We start from the raw sequence: 18,485 nt of genomic DNA on the forward strand, positions 1-18,485 counted from the left end.
TACGATTAAAATGTTTGAAAATATTCAACAAGTCAGCTGCTACGCATAACAGACTGTATCTCCTTTTAACTTCTCTTGGCACGATGAGCAGACAGACACTTAACTCTGAATTATCTGTGCCAGTTGGAGATGTTCACTGCAGCGGTTTTACGCGCGCTGTGCTCCATCATCAGAAGCGACAGCGCTCGGAAAAAAAAAACCTTTTTTTTTTTTTTTTATCCCTTTATCGACTGCTTTTCTAACGCCAGGAGGGATTACATCGAGTTGTTAACGGTAAAATATTTCAGCACGCCTTCAGCCTTGCCGCGTACACAGTCTTACCTTAATTGTCTCGGCTTGGAGAAGTGTGGGTTGCGTATGTTTGCAGCCCCCTATCCAAAATGGAAAACTCTGGTCCTAGTTAGTACCTGGTCTCGTGCGGGCTAAAAAAAAAAAAAAAAAACCCACTGATGCTTTGAAGATACACAGAGAGCGCCAGAAGGTGGTGAAGTAAGCGCAGCTCCTGCTCTGGCACGACTGTCTGTTCCTCGGTGAGAATTAGTTTGCTTGTTTCTGACTGCCGCCCTCCCTCCCACTCACTCTCACTCACTGTCTCCCACCCAGGAGAAATAAATAATCTTTCATCTCTCTCTCTCCCCCTCTGTGTCTCTCTCTCTCCCTCTCTCTCTCTCTCTCTCTGTGCCTAGCAGGTGGGCATCTTTGAATAATGTGAGATCATTATTAAAGGCTGCTGGAGGCCCAAATGTGTCCTCCACCCCCCAAAATCCTGCTTGTTCTAATGGTTTAATAAACTGTGTGTCTGTTAGAGGAGTTGCTCCGCTGTTTTATCTGTGTGTGTGTGTGTGTGTGTGTGTGTGTGCGTGCGTGTGCGTGCGTGCGTGCGTGTGTGCGCGCGCGCGTGTGTGTGTGTGTGTGTGTGTGTGTGTGTGCAGGCAGCGGATTGGGAGTGGTCCGGGATTAAACCCTGGGATTATACCTCAACATTCATCATTTCATCTCACACACACTGGAAAGTACACACTGCTGCCGGACAATGACATCAGCCTTTGGCAGGCACAGAGAAACACACAGATTCATGTGGGTAGGGAGGGAGAGAGAGAGAGAGAGAGAGAGAGAGAGAAGAAAAGATAACAAGAAATAAAAGAAGGGAGAAGAAAACCTTTCACCTATTGGATTCACTAAAATCTGCAGCTTCATGTAAAATCCATCAAACTACTAGCAGGGCATGCAGGGCAGAAAGGGTCACTGTGGTGAGATATATCCAGGATAAATGTGTGTGTCCTTGTGCAAATGCATGCTGCCCTGTGTGTTAGTGTGTGTGTGTTTGCGTAGTGGATGCACACACAAAGCCAAGGCAGTGTATGTGTGCCTGCATACTGACAGATGGCTACTGTAATGACGCAGGAACTAACTACTGGGTTTCTATGTGTCTCTGAGGTTGCATGCCCGTGCACATGCTTGTTAGTGGATCGTGTGTCTATGTATTTGGTGTGTGTGTGTGTGTGTGTGTGTGTGTGTGTGTGTGTGTGTGTGTGTGTGTGTGTGTGTAAAGTGTGTGAGTAAAGTGTGTGGGGGGGCGGTAGATAGAGAAAGGAAAGAAGGAGAAAGAATAAGAGAGAGGAAGTTGAGTTTTGTGGAGAAGAAACGTATCTTTCTTGTTCTAGCTACCTACTACCAAAACACACACACACACACACACACACCCACACAGATCTAATCAAAACACACACAAACACACACACACACACACACACACACACACACACCCACACACACACACACACACACACACACACACACACACACACACACACACACACACACACACACACACACACACACACACGGAAATAAGCGCACACACAGTGTGGCATTATGGTTTTTCTCTTTCTCTCCAGGTGCCTACAGTCTGTTCCCACAGACATTCACAAGAGACCTTGAGTCTGCTGCTGCTTCCATTTGCTGAAAATATATTCTCACAAAGGTGCAAGTGTGTGTTTAAGTGTGTATCTGTGTATTTCTGTGTGTGTGTGTGTGTGTGTGTGTGTGTGTGTGTGTGTGTGTGTGTGTGTGTGTGCGAGTGTGCGTGTGTGCGTGTGTGTGTGAGACACGGCAAAACTGAAATAAAGGAATATTAAATAGATCCTTATGAAGTCCCGTCAGGCAAGCTTGCTGGTTTCTTTGTAACCTTTGTATTTGATGTTAACGGGCAAATGCAATCAAAACTGCTAAACAGTATCTCTCCATCAGTCCCAAGTGGTGTAAAGGTGGGGCAGAGTTTTGGCAACAACAGCTCCAACAATTACCATAAAGTTAGACTTACAATGGCAGTGTCAAAATAATACCATAATTAGGCTTCACAAAAGTTTGCATTATACTGTCAGGTGTTCCTGCTCTTCTGGCTGCCTCTTGGATATGCTGCGGATGTGCTGGAATGCACATTTGAATATTTTTGCCAATACCACAATGGAACAAAAAAAGATTCAGTCTGAAACTGAAAGTCCTGCTCTTCGAATATTGAATTGAGTTTTTGCAAATATAGGAAAGGCTTATCTAAAGTCTTTCAAATGAACGATTGTCTATAATGTTCGAGTTACCACCCACTAACAAAAAGTCACAGCCTAATAAATAATGACAACCACTGTTTACATTAATTGCATAGTTATTTTTTTAAATAACCTTGATGTGTTTTTAGGTAAAATGTGGATTTTTAGAAACTTGCTGACATGTAAATGAATAAAATGCACCAGAGGAGCAAAAGTAAAAGGCGGCACATAATGCAGATACACAAGTGAAGTATAAGTAGCATACCTCCCAACTCTTCATGATTAAGTATTCTTAGTTACTTTCAACCAATAGTATTTAAATAATCAATTACATTGCCCTAAAAGTACAAGTCATGCTTCATGTAGGTACCAGGTGGCCATTAGTGGCTGGCACAGAGGTGTGAAATGACCATTATGTGTTCTAATGAATCATCATCATGACTCACTGTGTTGGTAATCACCGACCTTCACCTCTGTGAGTGCATCAAACTAAGCAAGCAAACGCACAACCCTCAGCTGCTGGACAAAGCCTGTTTTCTATCAAGATGCGGCGAAGATGTCAACTGAACACTGCCGTAAAAGCAAAGCAGGCTACACAGCTGTTTGGATAAAAGTGAAATGAACTGTGGCTTTGAGAAGTCAGAGCAAACATCCTTTTCACCAAATGTGCCATTCGGAGCTGACGGGCTTCAAGGCCAGCAGCCATGCAGAAGGAGCGCTCAGAGCTCTGGCTCTCCTTCACTCGCTTTGTCCCATTCTGTTTCTGCCTTTTCTTTATTTTATCTTTCTCTGCTCACCCACTTGGCCCATTACAAGTGAACGTACGTGCATTTGTGAGTTTGCGTTTCAGCTAATATAAACCTCACGCGCTTTAAATGTATTTCAATAAATATCATCTAGACTTGAGCGCACTCCTTTGTGTGTTCATGTGTTCTCGTCTTTATGAGCTCTCCTGGCACACACTCAGACGTCTTAACTCCCCGATTTAAATGCTTCTAATTGTTGTGCATACACAGAGTAATGCTTCAGTACATGGATTTACATGCAGTTTTTCTCCATAGAGGCTTAATTTAGAATCAAATCCCTAACAGCCTGCAATCTGGCCTTCTAGCGTATATTTCAAATCTGGCATCAAGTGATATAATTCTATTAGGGGCTGTGACCATCTACCGCTTGCACTCACATATCACGTTTGTTGCTGCAACATGTGTGGGAATGCATGCACACACACACTCACTCACTCACCATGTGTTTTACTGGATTTTCTCCCACTTCCTTTTGTCGGAAGCTTACCCTCCCTTTCTCCTTCTGCCACCCTGCCCCCCCCCCCCCTCCGCCCCTCGCCTGCCCTCTTCATCCTCGTTCTGTCACTCATCAGCCTCAATCTCTTTCCTCTTTTTTTTTTTTTTCCTTTCCCATTGCCTTCATGCTGTAACTTCTTATTTTTTCTCCCATCTTTTTCCTCAGTCTGCCTCTTCTTTTTTGTCATCTTCTGTTTTTCATCGTTGGGCTCAAGGCCAGTGTGGGTTAGAGGCAGGTTGTAATTACTTCGCTCCTCCTCTGACTGCACAAGAAAGAAAGAAAGAAAGAAAGAAAGAAAGAAAGAAAGAAAGAAAGAAAGAAACATAAGAAAATATAAACAGACTTATCCCCAATCAGGGCTAAAATGAACTGTCTGCTCCTTTTTTCTTTTTCTTTTTTTACAACTAAAGAGCAGAATTTATGTGAATCAGATGCAATTCTGTGCCTCGGCATGGTTGATTTTGTCTGCACAGTTGGACATTCAGAGATAAATAATACAGTAAAGACTGATTTCACCCGCATGCTTAATGTAGCATAAGAGAGTTGGCCTTAATTGCTACGGCTATATTTGAGATGTAATGTAGGACGGGCAATGCCTCCTTGACTTCAGCACTGGCTTTTTTGCATCCCGTTAAAAATCAATAGCAGTTTGGGGGGAAAAATTCAGTCGACATAATTGACATAACATGAAAAGAAAAATAGAGCACAAAGAGAAGACTGCAGTGGATTGAATTTCATTTACTTGTCTTTTAGGTTAGACCTGGGTCAAGCAATCTTTTTCAAGTGGTTTCCTCTCAGTGGCAGCTTAAATGGCAGAAGCATTCTTTAGTTAAAGGTTGTAACAGTTAGGGATAAAGATTGTTTGAAGTTTCAGCTGGTTGCATCGCTGTAGTTAATTGCCTAGGAGACATTTTGCAGTGACGGGAGCTTCCTGAGGCTATTCTTACCCCAGCTGATCAATGATATTTCTGCAGCTGTCTGGGAGTCGATGCTCTGAGACAGAGGTCACCAGTTAGGGAGCCCATATAACCTTTATTTCCTCCCTTTTCCACAACAGGGAGATGGTAGTTTTATACATTGTGTTTTCAATATTATGATTAAACCCTGATGTAAAGAGAAAACATTCAACAATTGCGGTGGAACTAGCAACAGGATACTTTTGAAGTAAATCAGTAGCCTATTTGGTTTTTCAGATTTCCTTCTTTTCATGGCATAGAAGCTCATCTGCTGGAACCTTGTTTTAAAACAAAATGTTTTTTTTTCTATCCTACAAAAACAAACAAACAAAAATGAATCCAGAAAACAAAAAGAAGAACAATGAGAATCCTGCCCAAGGAAACAGCATAGTTGAGAAATTTGGGAAGTAAGGTATCTGCAGACACAAATATAAATGAGTTGAATAAAAGTGCCACATAACCTACTGTATAGGAGAATCCTATAAAAAAATATACTACACAGGTCCTGAGATGGCTTTTCATTCTTAAACAGAGAAAGAAAGAGAAGAATTAAAGAACTGAGCTATACTGTACATACTACTGGTAAGCCCTCTTCCACAACTGGGTTGATTATTTTAAGCTCAGTGAGATTGATTTTGAGGCCCTTTGGGGACCTTCTGGGTCTGTGTGAGTGAATGTGAAGGTGCACACAAACCAAAAAAAAAGAAAAGAAAAGGAGGTGAGATAAAAGTTAGGACAGGGAAGAACACAAACGACAAGGAGGAGGAGGAGGAGGGGGGTCTCCAGATTCTTGAGGTTATTAATATGTGTTTCTTCAAGGACACCAATGATGATTTGGGTCAAACTATTTCTTCTTCCTCCTGAGGTGTACCAAGGGCACAGACAAAATATGGCCCCGAATAGATATGCCTGGTGCTGTCTCTGCCAAACTGAAGCCGTTTTCTTTGTTTATAGGGAGTAATAAACAAATGTCACAAACATAGTTTTTATTTTACATTTCATGAAAAGTCACCTTTCTTTGCCATATTGATAGGTAAAAAATAATGTTAGCTACTGGTGCTAGTGGCCTACACAAAACTATTTTGTCCATGGTGATGCCTCATTTTCCAAGTTTAGCCTTCCTTTTACTTGACATTTTACTGGTCCGCATGTTCCATAAATCCTTATTTTTCTGTCAAACAAGATATCCCCTCTCTCTCTGCTGTTTTCAGTCATTGACTGAGGAAGCAGGTTGTTTTCTGACATGCATGTGCTCACAAAGATAACCGGTTTCATTTGCTTTCAGCCTGAATTTCCTCCATAGCCTAAAAGAACAATAAACACCTGGAAAATATTGCCAGCTGACACTTTTGGACATGTGCCATTTTACACCTGTTCAACTGAGCTTTTAGTGTCGTTTTAATGGTCTGGGATTGTTATAAAACATTTCTACTCTGTTCAGCTGTTGATGTTTGTTTACGATAAAAGAAAACTCATCTAATCGAGAGCCCTTAAAAGAGGATGAGAGATTGTGTTTGTCTGCCATCTACTGGTCAGATAAGGTGGGTGGTAGACCGACTGATCTGTAAGCCACAGATAACCAGAGCAGGTTTAGAGCGGCGATAATGTAAAAATATTCAGTGATTATAAAAGAAAAAGTTGTTTTCTTTCTTATTAAAACGTCGGACAAGTAACGTTATCTTTTGCGTGACGACAAGTGAAACACACAAACTCAACTGTCTATGGTTGAAGCTTTAATAAGCTATAATAAAATCCTTTATACGTCATTACGCTGTTTTGGGGTTTATGTTTGTTGATTGCACAAATAGGCCGTAATGTTAAGAAGATTTCGTTTGGAGGTGGTTAGAACTTACTTTGTTTACTAAAGTGATCCTCGCTGAAAGAATTGACCAATGAACAGTGTGTTTCCCAGCATGCCACGGGGCTTTTTGCCGTTCTTCGCCCAAAGAAAATAGCCTACCTAAAACACCAAGTGACCAAGTAACTCATAAAATTACCTCCATCTATTAGTCTTTTGTTTCGGTAACTTTTACTTTGAAATCGCTAAATGTATGTATTAATTGAACCGTGATAAAGGTGTCCCTTAAATTCTTAGCTGTATTTATACGTCCAGGCTGCCTAGTTTATTTCCGTGGGCGGAAGCTCATTGTAGAGGTCACATGCTGAGTGCTCGTCACTCCACCAATCACCTCGGGGAAGGTCTGAGACAAGAGCCAATAGTTACCCTTGCTGGGTATCACCTGATTCGGGTGAGCGAGTGAACAGTAAAATGGATTGCTATGAGCAGTTGTTGCAGGAGATACCGTGTGGTGCGAGTCATTCCGGTGGATGCGACGCTCAATGGCATTGGAATCACCCGCGGCTGGCCAATGAGTGCGATGTATGAGGTGGAGCACAGCTCCAGAACCCAATTCAGACTACTCTCCCCCCACTTTTGATTGTAATTTTTGAAAACAAATAAAAACAAAACAGTTATTTCAACAATAAATGACAATTGTACAGCTAATCTAATCTAATAATATCATCTTTTTTATTTAAAATTATCTTATTATAAGCCCTCTAAATCCTACCTGAAATATTTTTCAGTGATAGTGATAGCCTACTTGAACTCAATCAAACCCATAACAAACAATGGCTCTGACAGTTTTCATAGGCTACATTTGTTTTGTGTCATTTTGTTTGTATTATCTTATATTTTCTGTTGGGTTTAAAAGCCATATTCAGGTTTCTTCCATGCCATTTTTTTTATACATTTCTCAAATCTTTTGTATTTTGTGTGTGTATAAATTAACCAAACAGTGTTGTCACTAGTATGAAAATCAGTGCTCTGCCACACATTGTCACTGTCGTGGGCAATTAAGAAGAATAACCACAAAATACAGAAATTGCATGATTCATCACTTTCCTACTTATTTACTCTTATCAATGATGTTTAGTTTAAATCTCTACAGAAGATCACAGAAGCCTATATATCACTGCTTGGTATATAATTGTTGACTACATTGCCACTTTCATATAAATACCTAAAAGTTTTAAAGCAACACATCCCTATTTACATTAGGCCTGTTTGCAAGCCCTATTTTATATAGGCCTACTACAAAGTGATAATTTCATATTAACTTGTCAATAATTGCGATTTACATCTAATGATGAGTCTAAAGGACTTTTAAATTCTGACACTTAATAAATGTTGAGTTCAGTTTGGAATAAAAGAAACTCCATAGAGTAAAAATTCGACTTCAAATTTCAAATTTCAGCTCAGGTTTTTTGTATGATAGTATGTAATCATAATAAAACAACAAAGAACATTTCTTGGACAAAACTACTGAAAAGTGACTTGTTTATGTTGTGCTCTGACTGTGACCTGTCAAGCCTGTGGTGTTGCCAGGTCATGGCCCCTATAAAACAAAAGAGCTTCATATTTCTGTCTGACCCAGTTCCAAGTCCTTATCGGCACGTGTAGAGTTACAGACAGCTTGATGAGAGCCACAGAATTAAAGGGTTGACCAGAAGGACATCATGTGGCCTGTCCTGATAGTTTGCTTGTTTATTTAATTATTCCTGAACTTTCCAGCAACATTTGAAAATACTCACTTTTTCAACATGTTTTCAGGTTTCTCCTATCATTCAAACAAACTCATTTGAAAACTGCTTCATACTCCTAGCCATATCGTGTTTGTCGTTTGACTGCTGCCCTTTGAGGACAAAGACAGCTTTTATCTTTGTTTCTGGATACATGTATCCAATCAAAACATTTTCAGATATTATCCAAAAAGCAGCACGGTTTCAGCACACCTGCATTTCACATGTTCTTTGGCATGCCACTGACAAAAAAAACTTGAACTGATGCACTTCTTGGGAAGAGGTATAATTCCATATTTCAAAAAGCTGTATTGCCTCACACAAATAATAATCCATCTGTCTCAAAGAAGCCAGATCTGTTTCAGGGCAGTTAATCTGTGAACTGTCCACGTCCCACTTTTGTTGCAATTATCTGATGGATTTGTTATCTTACAGTGACCCGACATGATGAATTTAAAGCAAAAACAGAAACAGGGGCCAGGTCAGAAAAGACGAAGAATCCGGTTATAAGGCGTGTGTGTGTGTGTGTGTGTGTGTGTGTGTGTGTGTGTGTGTGTGTGTGTGTGTGTGTGTGTGTTTGTGTTTGTGTTTGTGTTTGTATATTGGCAGACTGACCAAAGTGGCAGAGAAATTAATGATTTTCAGCATACTTTGGTTTTCTCAAAGGTACAAGAACTGTTTTGAATTTATGTTGAATTTATAAATTGCAGATTACTCTAAAAAGATGAAAGAACTTCACTTCTAGAAAAAAAGCTGCATTTTTTCTTTCATAAATACGTTAGTTAAATTAGTTATTGTTACTTACTATGTTCATAAAGCCTCTGCAAATGTTGTCTAGTTTTAGTCTCTAAGTCAAAGACCTGTGCTTGATTCTCAAATAGAAGCAGATTCAGGAAATGTGTTTTAAAGTTCGATGATGGACTTAACCCTCGCTTTGCACACAGGGTTATCAAGTTACTATTTAAATGAGGAAAAAGTAATGTTTAGTGTAAGAAACCTTGCATCACAGAGAACTATGAGCCATAGTCATAATTGGCATGATCATATAATACTAGTTGAAAATGTAGTGAGTACACTTGATTTGTCATCAATAACAGTATTAAAATAATAATAATCTCTCTTTATATCTGTCAAACTCACAGTTCACAAGTGATCAGGACCTCATCAAAGAATGTGCCGGTGTCTTAAAATTGGTTCGGTTCAAGAAGTTAATTTAGAGAAAAGTATCTAAAGGCACATGTACACTCACATTGAGAACACGTGGAAATAATGGGAGCATTAATGGCTTAGAGGAGGGATGAGGGTAAAACCTCGTCCTTTTATGCACGGGGATACAAAAAAAAAACACACACACTAAACAGACCTACATTCTACCTCCGCCCTTGTGTTTCTGTGTTTTGAGACCCCTCTAAACTCTAAACATTGCAGCCGGCTGACATGTGATTTCGGGCATGATGTTGCAGACTGAAGTCGAGGTGGATTAACTGTTTCCATAAAAGCGCATGGACACTGACGGCTTCAGAAGGAGAGGAGAAGAACAGGGAGAGCCAGGATTTCACAAGAGGAAGAACTTGCCAAGAGATTGTCCCATTTGCAAAAGAGAACACCATTTGTTGGATACCTTAAATCATTTCCCCCAGGATCCCATTATTTACACATTAATGCATTTTGTATCATAAAAAAATAAACGTTTATATTGTCAAGGTGTGTTTTCTCTCTTAGAATTTTTCACTTTCAGTTCTTTTGAGTGTTTTTATAGTGGTTTTTGTCTTACTGTTGCTGCATATTTGTGTGTCTTTCAGCATGCCTCCGGTAGTGTTGAAATGCATGCTGCTGTGTATGTTGATGGGTGGGACTGTGGGTGCCTGTATGCTGAAGAATCACACCTTATGGATTGAAAGGCAAGACTGTGACCAGTGTGTCGTCGTCAACACCACGATCTGCAGTGGCTACTGCTACACTCAGGTGAGAACGACAATGACAACACACACTTTATATCCCAACAAGTTATTTTAAAATCTTGGCACCACCTCACCTAACAGCCATGTGTCTCCCCTCTCACAGGACACTAATCTGAGGGGACGGTTCGGGAGGACTTTTCTGATCCAGCGCAGCTGTGTGCCCCTTTCCCTGGTGTATCGACCCGCTCACCTGCCCGGCTGCCCTCAGGAGGTGAACCCGCAGGTGTATTATCCTGTAGCCCATCGGTGCAGCTGCAGGCGCTGCAACACGCGTTCACACCACTGTGTGCGCACACGCCGGGTCTCGTATGACAGGTGCACCTCGATCTTTGGCAGCATGCAGAGCAAGAACGAGCGCACTTTGGAAACCTGACAACATGCTAATAAAAGCAGTGCACATGCAAAGCAAATAATACTACTGTTGGCCTTGATGGACCTGCAGGGATTTGCTTCTTGATATTTGATTGTAATCTTTGTAGCTCTTTTGCTGGTCATGCTTTTTTATTAGCTTGTTAGGAAAGATATTGCAATAAAATATTTGTGAGAATGCAGTCAAGCGTTATTTGTATTACCAGTGTAAATGAACAAAATTACAATGAAGAAAAATAGATAATTTTTCAAATAAATTGCCTTAAGTCTTATTCTTGGATTATCCTGCTCGTTTTCTTTTCATGATTTGCAATTATTCTGCATAGTTTCGCTTACATCTGCTCTCTCCATTCATTACATGATTCCTGCGGTAGAGCAAAGGATGAGTCTGCAGTTATAAACAGAAACATTAAACATTTGACCTAATTTCAAAGGAGACTTGTCAACCGCCTGTTTTTAGAAACACACACCCTTATCTTGTTTAGTTAAATAGGACATTGAAATCTTAGCCATGATAAAAATGCAAAATGATTTGTACTCTGTTTTATTCAGCGGCACCTACACCAGATGAAGCTGAAAGTTGGCAATAACCTCCACTTGGACTTAAGGATGAACTGATTGGTCCTTCATATTTAAATGTTGTATATTTTACCTTGTGTCTGCCCAAACTCATGAACATGCGATCTTAAAAGTAGAGGAAGTACCTTCGAAACTGGCCCCCCCCCCATACATCTACTGTAACTCAGGGACCTACACCTACAGTATTTCATTCAAAAAACGTAATTTCCTGTTTGACATTCTGTAATGCTGACATTCTGAAATCTAATATTTTTAAAGGCACTCATCAGTGTTTCCGCACTTAGTTTCTTGTCTGATGCTGATTGTTTACCCATCTGGTGGGTATGATTTTCAGAGAATTATGCATTAGAGTTGTCTTTCATCAATATAGACACCTCTTCTGAAAAGACTTAACATTTTAAAAGTCTTAGGCTTTGTTTAAAACACTAATCACTAATGGTGCATTTAATGTCAACTTCAGTGTCATTTACCTGCATTCATGTGAAGCTTTTCAGAACCTGTAATGTGATCTTTTTTGATCCTATACTTATCTTTATCTAACTAGCAGCACCCTAAAATAGTTTGGAAGATCCATCCATTTAGATATATTTGAAAGACAATTTGTGATTCCAACTTCGGTGTCTTTCTGAAAATCTTTATTGTTACAAGTCTACATAAGTGAAAATAACAATGTATTACCTCCTGTAAAGTCTGGTCTTCAATTTTATGATTCCTAAAGGTCAAACTGTTACATAGAAAAAAAATAGTAACTGAATGATGAATAATGGCTTAAAAACAATATTACCAACTTTTGTTATCACTAAGCTTTGAAAAGACAACCTGTTGGATCAGTGCCCTCTCACAGTTGAGAGGTTTGTCCCATGGAAGCTGTTACATTTGTGGTTTATTTTTGAGTGGCCTGAAAAGAAACTCTGGCTCCAGCACTTGGCTGGCAGAGCAGTGGGTGGAGAGTAACTGTATAGTGGTTGTATTTTATCCCTGGATCTGCTGGGCTGGACCCGCCTCTATATATATAACCCTGAGCGTCTCTTTACTCTTGCCTTGCTCAGTGTCTCTCAGGGACCCTCAGCCTGCTCTCCCTCTGCGGCCTCCTCCTCTGTGCAGACCACATTTTGCACTCACAACAAGCAAGAACCATGGCCCAGCAGCAGCAGTATAGGTACGGACCAGCTCTGTCCATGAGGACAGTTACACTTAACCCCTAAATGATGCATGATGTAGACTGCTCAGAAAGAAAAACAGGCATGCTTTAATACCATTCATTATTAATTGCCATCTTTTTTCTTATCAAGAGCTTACATTATAATTTATTGAAGCATTAGTATGTATAATTCCTCCTGGATGTATATGTAACTTTGATTTAATCTTGGGACCAGTTATTTTTGGATGACCAGATTCCTAGAGGCAGTCAGCCAATACAAAGAACTGTTCATACTCTATGCAGATATACTTAAAATGAGCAAAATTAATGACTTTCCTAAGCCTATTTTGTCTGTGATCATCAATCTTGTATTTCACTGACCAGTCCTCATTTTCAACAGGTTTTGCCACCTCACCCGATTTTCCTTACTCCCCTTTAGAAATGTGGTGACAAAAAAAGGAGTGATTGTTAGTCACCTGTCTTTCTTGACTTGTCCTGTAACAGCCTCCCAGCTAAGCTGATCAATGGAGGGATTGCAGGACTAGTGGGAGTCACCTGTGTGTTCCCCATCGACTTGGCCAAGACTCGGCTGCAGAACCAACGCAGCGGGCAGCAACTTTACAAGAACATGTAAGAACCCCATCCTCCATTGAAAATGCCACTTTTTTTCCTTACTTCCTTTCAGATTTACTGAAATGTGGTCTGCTGCGTGAAACTTCAGGACAACGTAGATTTATTACAGTGTTATGTTAAGGTTGTTAACACTGGGTTTGACTGTCCACAGTCTCAGTTTCTGGTCATTCTTCTCTGTAGTAGGCCTAACATTTATTTGTGATAACAGAACAAGACTAGACAACCATCTTCTTCTATACATTTTCGAAGGTTTTAAAATTGCTCAATTTACCTTTGTTTCCTGTCAGGATGGATTGCCTTATAAAGACGGTTAAATCTGAAGGCTACTTTGGCATGTATAGAGGTGAGACACACTGTCAGTACTGACCTTTTTTAATGAGCACCAGTTGCCTACACTCCTATATCTTATTGACCATATGGAAGAATTTTAACCGTTTAACACTTGACTGCACGAAGCCTTAACCATTCCTACAAATTCAAGCATACTCCAGACACTTTTGCCAAGTTTCTTTATCCTCCATGCTATGTCATGTCTGCTTTCTAAAATTCAGTTTAAGTAGTTACATTTGAATCAAGTTGTCAGTATCAATCCTTTTTTTCTGCAGGTGCTGCAGTAAACCTCACCTTGGTAACCCCTGAGAAGGCCATCAAACTGGCAGCTAATGACTTCTTCCGCCACCAATTAAGCAAAGACGGGTAGGTTAAATAAGCATTGCAAAAGACAAGCTCTACTTAAAAGTATTATTTTTAACCTGTTCTATTTGTTTTATGTATCATCAGCGGCAGGTTGACTGTCTTTAAGGAAATGTTGGCAGGATGCTGTGCAGGCATGTGTCAGGTCATCATCACTACCCCAATGGAGATGCTGAAGATTCAGCTGCAGGACGCTGGCAGACTAGGTAATCTTGTATTAATATGTAAGATATGGGAGAAAATGTGCGTAGGTTCAAATAGCCAGCTAGCAATTGAGCGCTGTTGACTTACTTCCCTTTTTGTTTGTTCTGCCACTCTACTTGCGGTTCTTTTGGAGTTTTAATTTCCAGTTTTAATTTTATCACTTTCATTACACATATATAATCAAATGGCACTATGCTCGCTATTTCAGGGTGGCTTAAGAGAAGATGACCAATAAAATAATAACACAAATATTAAATGGCCTGAGACCAAATTATAACGACTATAAGGTCTCAATTTTAGACATTAGCTCAGACACTGAGTATGATATCTACATATATGATTTTGTATTGACACTCGGTTTCTCTGAAAGTGTTAAACTGGTTAAAAACTTATGTCAACAGTTGAAAGTCTTAGGATCGTGTTCCATGAGATCTCTTAAGGTAGTACAAGGCTGCTGCTATGGTTCATTTCCACCCCCTCAGGTTTCACACTTATGCAGATGATACAAAAATAGTCCATCACTGCTGAACAGCGTGATTGTAAAGCCATAGATTCCATTACAATCTTTCTTCTGGCACGTGTTTTTTGTCATTATCTAATAGTGTTTTTTGCAAAATTGAGAAAGAAATATGTTTCCTGTATCTGATAGCGGCCCAGCAGAGGGTGATACCCAGTGTGGCGACAACTCTGAAAATGGGAGGGACCAGCGCTGTACTAAGTCGTTCCTACAACACCAGCCCCGGGGCTCAAGTCATGCGTGTATCGGCCACACAGATCACCAGAGAGCTGCTGAAGACAAAAGGAGTCACAGGACTGTACAGGGGACTCGGAGCCACATTGATGAGGTGAAATGATATTCAATGCTTGCTCTTATGCAACTACTTGTCTATTTATAGTAAATGGTATCTCCATTTGGTTGACATGCTTGTTTGTTGCCTTTTTCAGGGACATCCCATTTTCTGTTGTGTACTTTCCACTTTTTGCGCATCTACACCAGCTAGGCCAGCGTTCGTCTGAAGACTCATCTGTGCCCTTCTATTGGTCCTTCATGTCCGGCTGCTTTGCTGGATGCACTGCTGCTGTGGCCGTCAGTCCTTGTGATGGTAAACATTTCTGTCGAAAGATAGCTGGCTGATGTTTGGGGGAATTTGAACTGAACTTTAATTAAGTCATCTGAAATATCATGTTTTTTTCCCAGATTTGGTAAATTCTTGACCAAAATATGTTTTTCTTAACATGTGCAGTGGTCAAGACAAGGCTACAATCACTCAGAAAAGGTGCTAACGAAGAAACCTACAATGGAGTGGTGGACTGTGTCAGGTGAATTTGCAATACAGTCATACCTTTTACCAGGGTTTGCATGAATGGTACTTTTTTATGTACTAATGCTACACATTCTCTTCCATTGCAGAAAAATCCTAAGAAAGGAGGGTCCTGGAGCATTTCTCAAGGGTGCAAGTTGCCGCGCCCTGGTTATTGCCCCGCTCTTTGGAATTGCCCAGGTTATGTACTTTGTTGGAGTTGGAGAGTTCCTGCTGGGTTATACTCCCTATAACATCTACTCTGCATAAAACACTGTTCCTAGTCTTTAAGTGGCCTCATTAAATGAAAGGCAGCTCTTTGTAACTGTGTACCTTCTTCATTGATGGAGGGTTTCAGACTTAGAGGCTGATGAGACTGCATAGTTACCATTTAAAAGAAAATGCTTTTATTCATTCAGCATGACTAACACAACATTGTTGTTATTTTAGAGACTGAAATGGAAACTTTCCTGTATATTTGAGTTTATCTGAGAAATATTTTGCTTTCTTTACTAAGGGACTGAAGATTTCTGTATAGCCCCTATCCCTAAATGTGCACATATCAATTACTCTTCAACACAACCCTAACTGCCCTATCCCTTCCAATGGCTCCATTTGTTTATCATTGGCTGTTGGCTGTTGGTGTTGCGAAAAGATATTTTTGTACAAAGAGGGATCTAACGAGAAAAGACAGAAACATTACTTGAAAAGCTTAAATCCTGTTACAAAGGGTTACATGGGAAACTCTGATGGGGACGTTGTTGTCTATGTACATAGTGTATTTATTTGTAAGTATTTGATGAACAGCGTTTATCACAAGATGGTTTTTATATTGGACAAGTTATGAAAAACGGTTCAGGTGGTCATAGCTTTTGAATGGTAGAAACAAACTGACCTTCTGTCCTAAGGTGTACCACAGGGGTCCTGTTTTGTATAACTTTCTTTTGCAATTAGGGCATTTATGTGCTTCTGAAATGGATGCCTCCGTATCTGCACTGCTTTATAGTTGTTCACAAGTATATTGCTGACCATTCTGGCTTTCTGGAGTGTTGAGGTTTAGGTGTTTAAAGCTTATTAAGCTGAACAGCTCAGAAATGGGGCACACAACTGCTAAGCTATCCCACTGACATTTTTTTAGGAGAGGAAATGTTGCTTGTTGGTTAAAAACTGAACTGATGAAAGTGGAAGAGACTGTATTAACAGGTTTCTTGTGCTTTTGGGACCAAGTCTTCTCAAAATGTGCAACATGACTTATAAGCAGTCCATTTCTCCAAGTTGACTGTGGTTTGTAACGACAAATGAGAATTTCTTGACAGTTTAGGTGCACAGAAATGCATATGACAGCATTATTTTAGACATTTAGAAGCATAGCAGAGTGGGATTTTGGGCTGCACTCTCCTCTGGTTAAATTTCAACGTCATGGTCATTTAAATACCTTTATCAATGTAAATATTTATTGTTTTTTTATTTGCATCAAACTGTGAAAGTTGCGAACACAAATGGAAATCAGTTTTGACATCTGGATGTGCTGAAGAAATGAAGTTGAGAAGAAAATTGTTTATTTTTCATGAATTGAACGATGCATGTAAATATTTTACTCTTAATAAAGAACATAAATACAGTGTCGACTTTGATTATTTGTGAATAGCATATTATACTTTACAGTCACCCAGGTAGAACTCATTCACTCATGAAGTCAAAGGTAGTGTAGTACTTTTTTTCTGTTGCAAGCTCGAAAGATCTTACCCAACTCCTCTCAACATGCGTTAGAGGCATGGTTAGTTTGTGACACTAAAAAATGTTCATGCTGCAGAATTGGGGTAACTCAACCCTGGCTGATCCTGGAGCTCTTACTGCATCGCATGCATAACTAACCCTCCCCTCAGCAAAATATCCAGCTGTCCTTTAAGCTCAAGTTCAGAAAGGTGAAACTCGGATGTGAAACTCATGTAGCTAAACCTGGACAGCTACGTCACCAAAGGGATGATCAACTACAATCAGTTGGGCGGGGCAAAGATTAATCTCACTTCTTATGTTTAAAGTTATTTCTTAAAAGGTAATTTTGATTCCTCTCGAAACACAGGTTAAAACTATGTATGGCCTAAATATAACTCATTCTCACATGTCTAGCTGATACCTCCTCATATGTGTATGTATCCTCGTGTGTGTATGTGCTACAGTAAATGAGTAGGGTTTCTCCTGGGGATCATCAGATACCTTCTAAATATAAACCTACAGTAGTACTGTAATCGACATGTGTTAAGTTGGTTATTTTTTCTGATACACATGAAAGAATTGAAGTGTTCTCCTACTCATTTTATTTTCTTTAAAAATTATTATCCACAAGATATCAGCCAAATAAAATAAACAAGGTGAAGTATTTAAGTACCGGAAAGGACTGGAAGTTTGTGAAACAAATGGCAGGTTTGTATATAACTTGAAACTATAAAATAGCATGTAACTGGGGCGCCGGTGGCTTAGTGGTAAGTTTGAATGCCTCATGTACCGATCCCGTAGCCATCAGAGCGGGTGGCCTGGGTTCAAATCTGCCCTGTAGCTACTTTTTCCGCATATCAGTCCCCACTCTCTCTCTCCCCATTTCACAACTTTAACCCCTGCCTGTCCCTCCAATAAAGGTAAAAAAATTATATTTTTACACAAAAGAGCACATGACTAAGGCTGTGTGTGTTTAATCATTTCTTGGTTTAATTTGTCACACACTTCCCTCTTGTGTTGTTGTACTTATGGCCGGTGAGTGTTTTCCCTACTTTGTGAATGTGTGCCTCGCCCTTATTGTGTTCATCTGTACCTTACTAGTCTCACGTCAACTGTGTCTGAACATGTGCATTTAGTCAAACCCTGGTGCCCTGGCTCCTCCTGTGTGTTTCATCTTTATAGTTGGACATTAAACTCAGGGGACAGTTCATTGTAAGACTTTATTTTTTGAATTAAATCTAAAATAAATGAGTCATAATCTGCTGTTGTGATCCCTCTCTTTTGAACAAACGTGAAAATGTTGAGTTTATAGTAAGAGATGTGTTATATACCAACAGATTCAACAAATTAAGTTGCATAAAAAAATCAAACATGTATAAAAAAATCAAATTAGAAATCTTTTCCTGTGTCAGTTTCCGGCGAAGGATGCTGTAAGGGTCATAATAAATCATTTAAAAACATATCTGTAAAAAGGCAGTTCGTTTAATCTCACAATATCCAAA

At 39.8% G+C, this 18,485-nt stretch overlaps 3 protein-coding genes across 3 annotated transcripts in view; 2 read left to right on the forward strand and 1 right to left on the reverse strand.

Annotated features, from left to right (window-relative positions):
* Window positions 1-576, reverse strand: part of camkvl (CaM kinase-like vesicle-associated, like) — a 40,107-nt gene extending 39,531 nt beyond the window's left edge. The window contains exon 1 of the mRNA XM_020635057.3: window positions 322-576. The gene's annotated coding sequence lies outside the window, so the exon portion shown is untranslated. The remainder of the gene's footprint in view (window positions 1-321) is intronic.
* Window positions 577-9,899: 9,323 nt separating this feature from the next.
* LOC109984873 (thyrotropin subunit beta-like) lies at window positions 9,900-11,118 on the forward strand. Its single transcript, XM_020635027.2, has 3 exons — window positions 9,900-10,090; window positions 10,189-10,351; window positions 10,451-11,118. The coding sequence occupies exons 2-3, from the start codon at window positions 10,190-10,192 to the stop codon at window positions 10,718-10,720; spliced, it is 432 nt and encodes a 143-aa protein (XP_020490683.2). The 5' UTR covers window positions 9,900-10,090; window position 10,189; the 3' UTR covers window positions 10,721-11,118.
* A 1,183-nt stretch (window positions 11,119-12,301) lies between these two features.
* Window positions 12,302-16,889, forward strand: LOC109984907 (mitochondrial glutamate carrier 1). The gene is made up of 9 exons (XM_020635078.3): window positions 12,302-12,454; window positions 12,941-13,066; window positions 13,357-13,412; window positions 13,675-13,765; window positions 13,850-13,968; window positions 14,616-14,811; window positions 14,912-15,069; window positions 15,211-15,286; window positions 15,378-16,889. Exons 1-9 carry the CDS (start codon window positions 12,432-12,434, stop codon window positions 15,535-15,537), a joined length of 1,005 nt encoding a protein of 334 aa, XP_020490734.1. The 5' UTR covers window positions 12,302-12,431; the 3' UTR covers window positions 15,538-16,889.
* Window positions 16,890-18,485: the final 1,596 nt, after the last annotated feature.

The sequence above is a fragment of the Labrus bergylta genome, chromosome 12, assembly GCF_963930695.1.
Source record: "Labrus bergylta chromosome 12, fLabBer1.1, whole genome shotgun sequence".
In the NCBI taxonomy this organism is placed as follows: Eukaryota; Metazoa; Chordata; class Actinopteri; order Labriformes; family Labridae; genus Labrus; species Labrus bergylta.

What these genes read in the sequence shown, in the direction of transcription:
- LOC109984873 (XM_020635027.2), top strand. Translation starts at nt 10,190, where the DNA reads ATGCCTCCGGTAGTGTTGAAATGCATGCTGCTGTGTATGTTGATGGGT. An exon ending in GTGGCTACTGCTACACTCAG is followed by an intron (nt 10,352 to 10,450) that starts GTGAGAACGACA and finishes CCCCTCTCACAG; the next exon opens with GACACTAATCTGAGGGGACG.
- LOC109984907 (XM_020635078.3), top strand. Translation starts at nt 12,432, where the DNA reads ATGGCCCAGCAGCAGCAGTATAG. An exon ending in GCCCAGCAGCAGCAGTATAG is followed by an intron (nt 12,455 to 12,940) that starts GTACGGACCAGC and finishes GTCCTGTAACAG; the next exon opens with CCTCCCAGCTAAGCTGATCA. An exon ending in GGAGTGGTGGACTGTGTCAG is followed by an intron (nt 15,287 to 15,377) that starts GTGAATTTGCAA and finishes CTTCCATTGCAG; the next exon opens with AAAAATCCTAAGAAAGGAGG.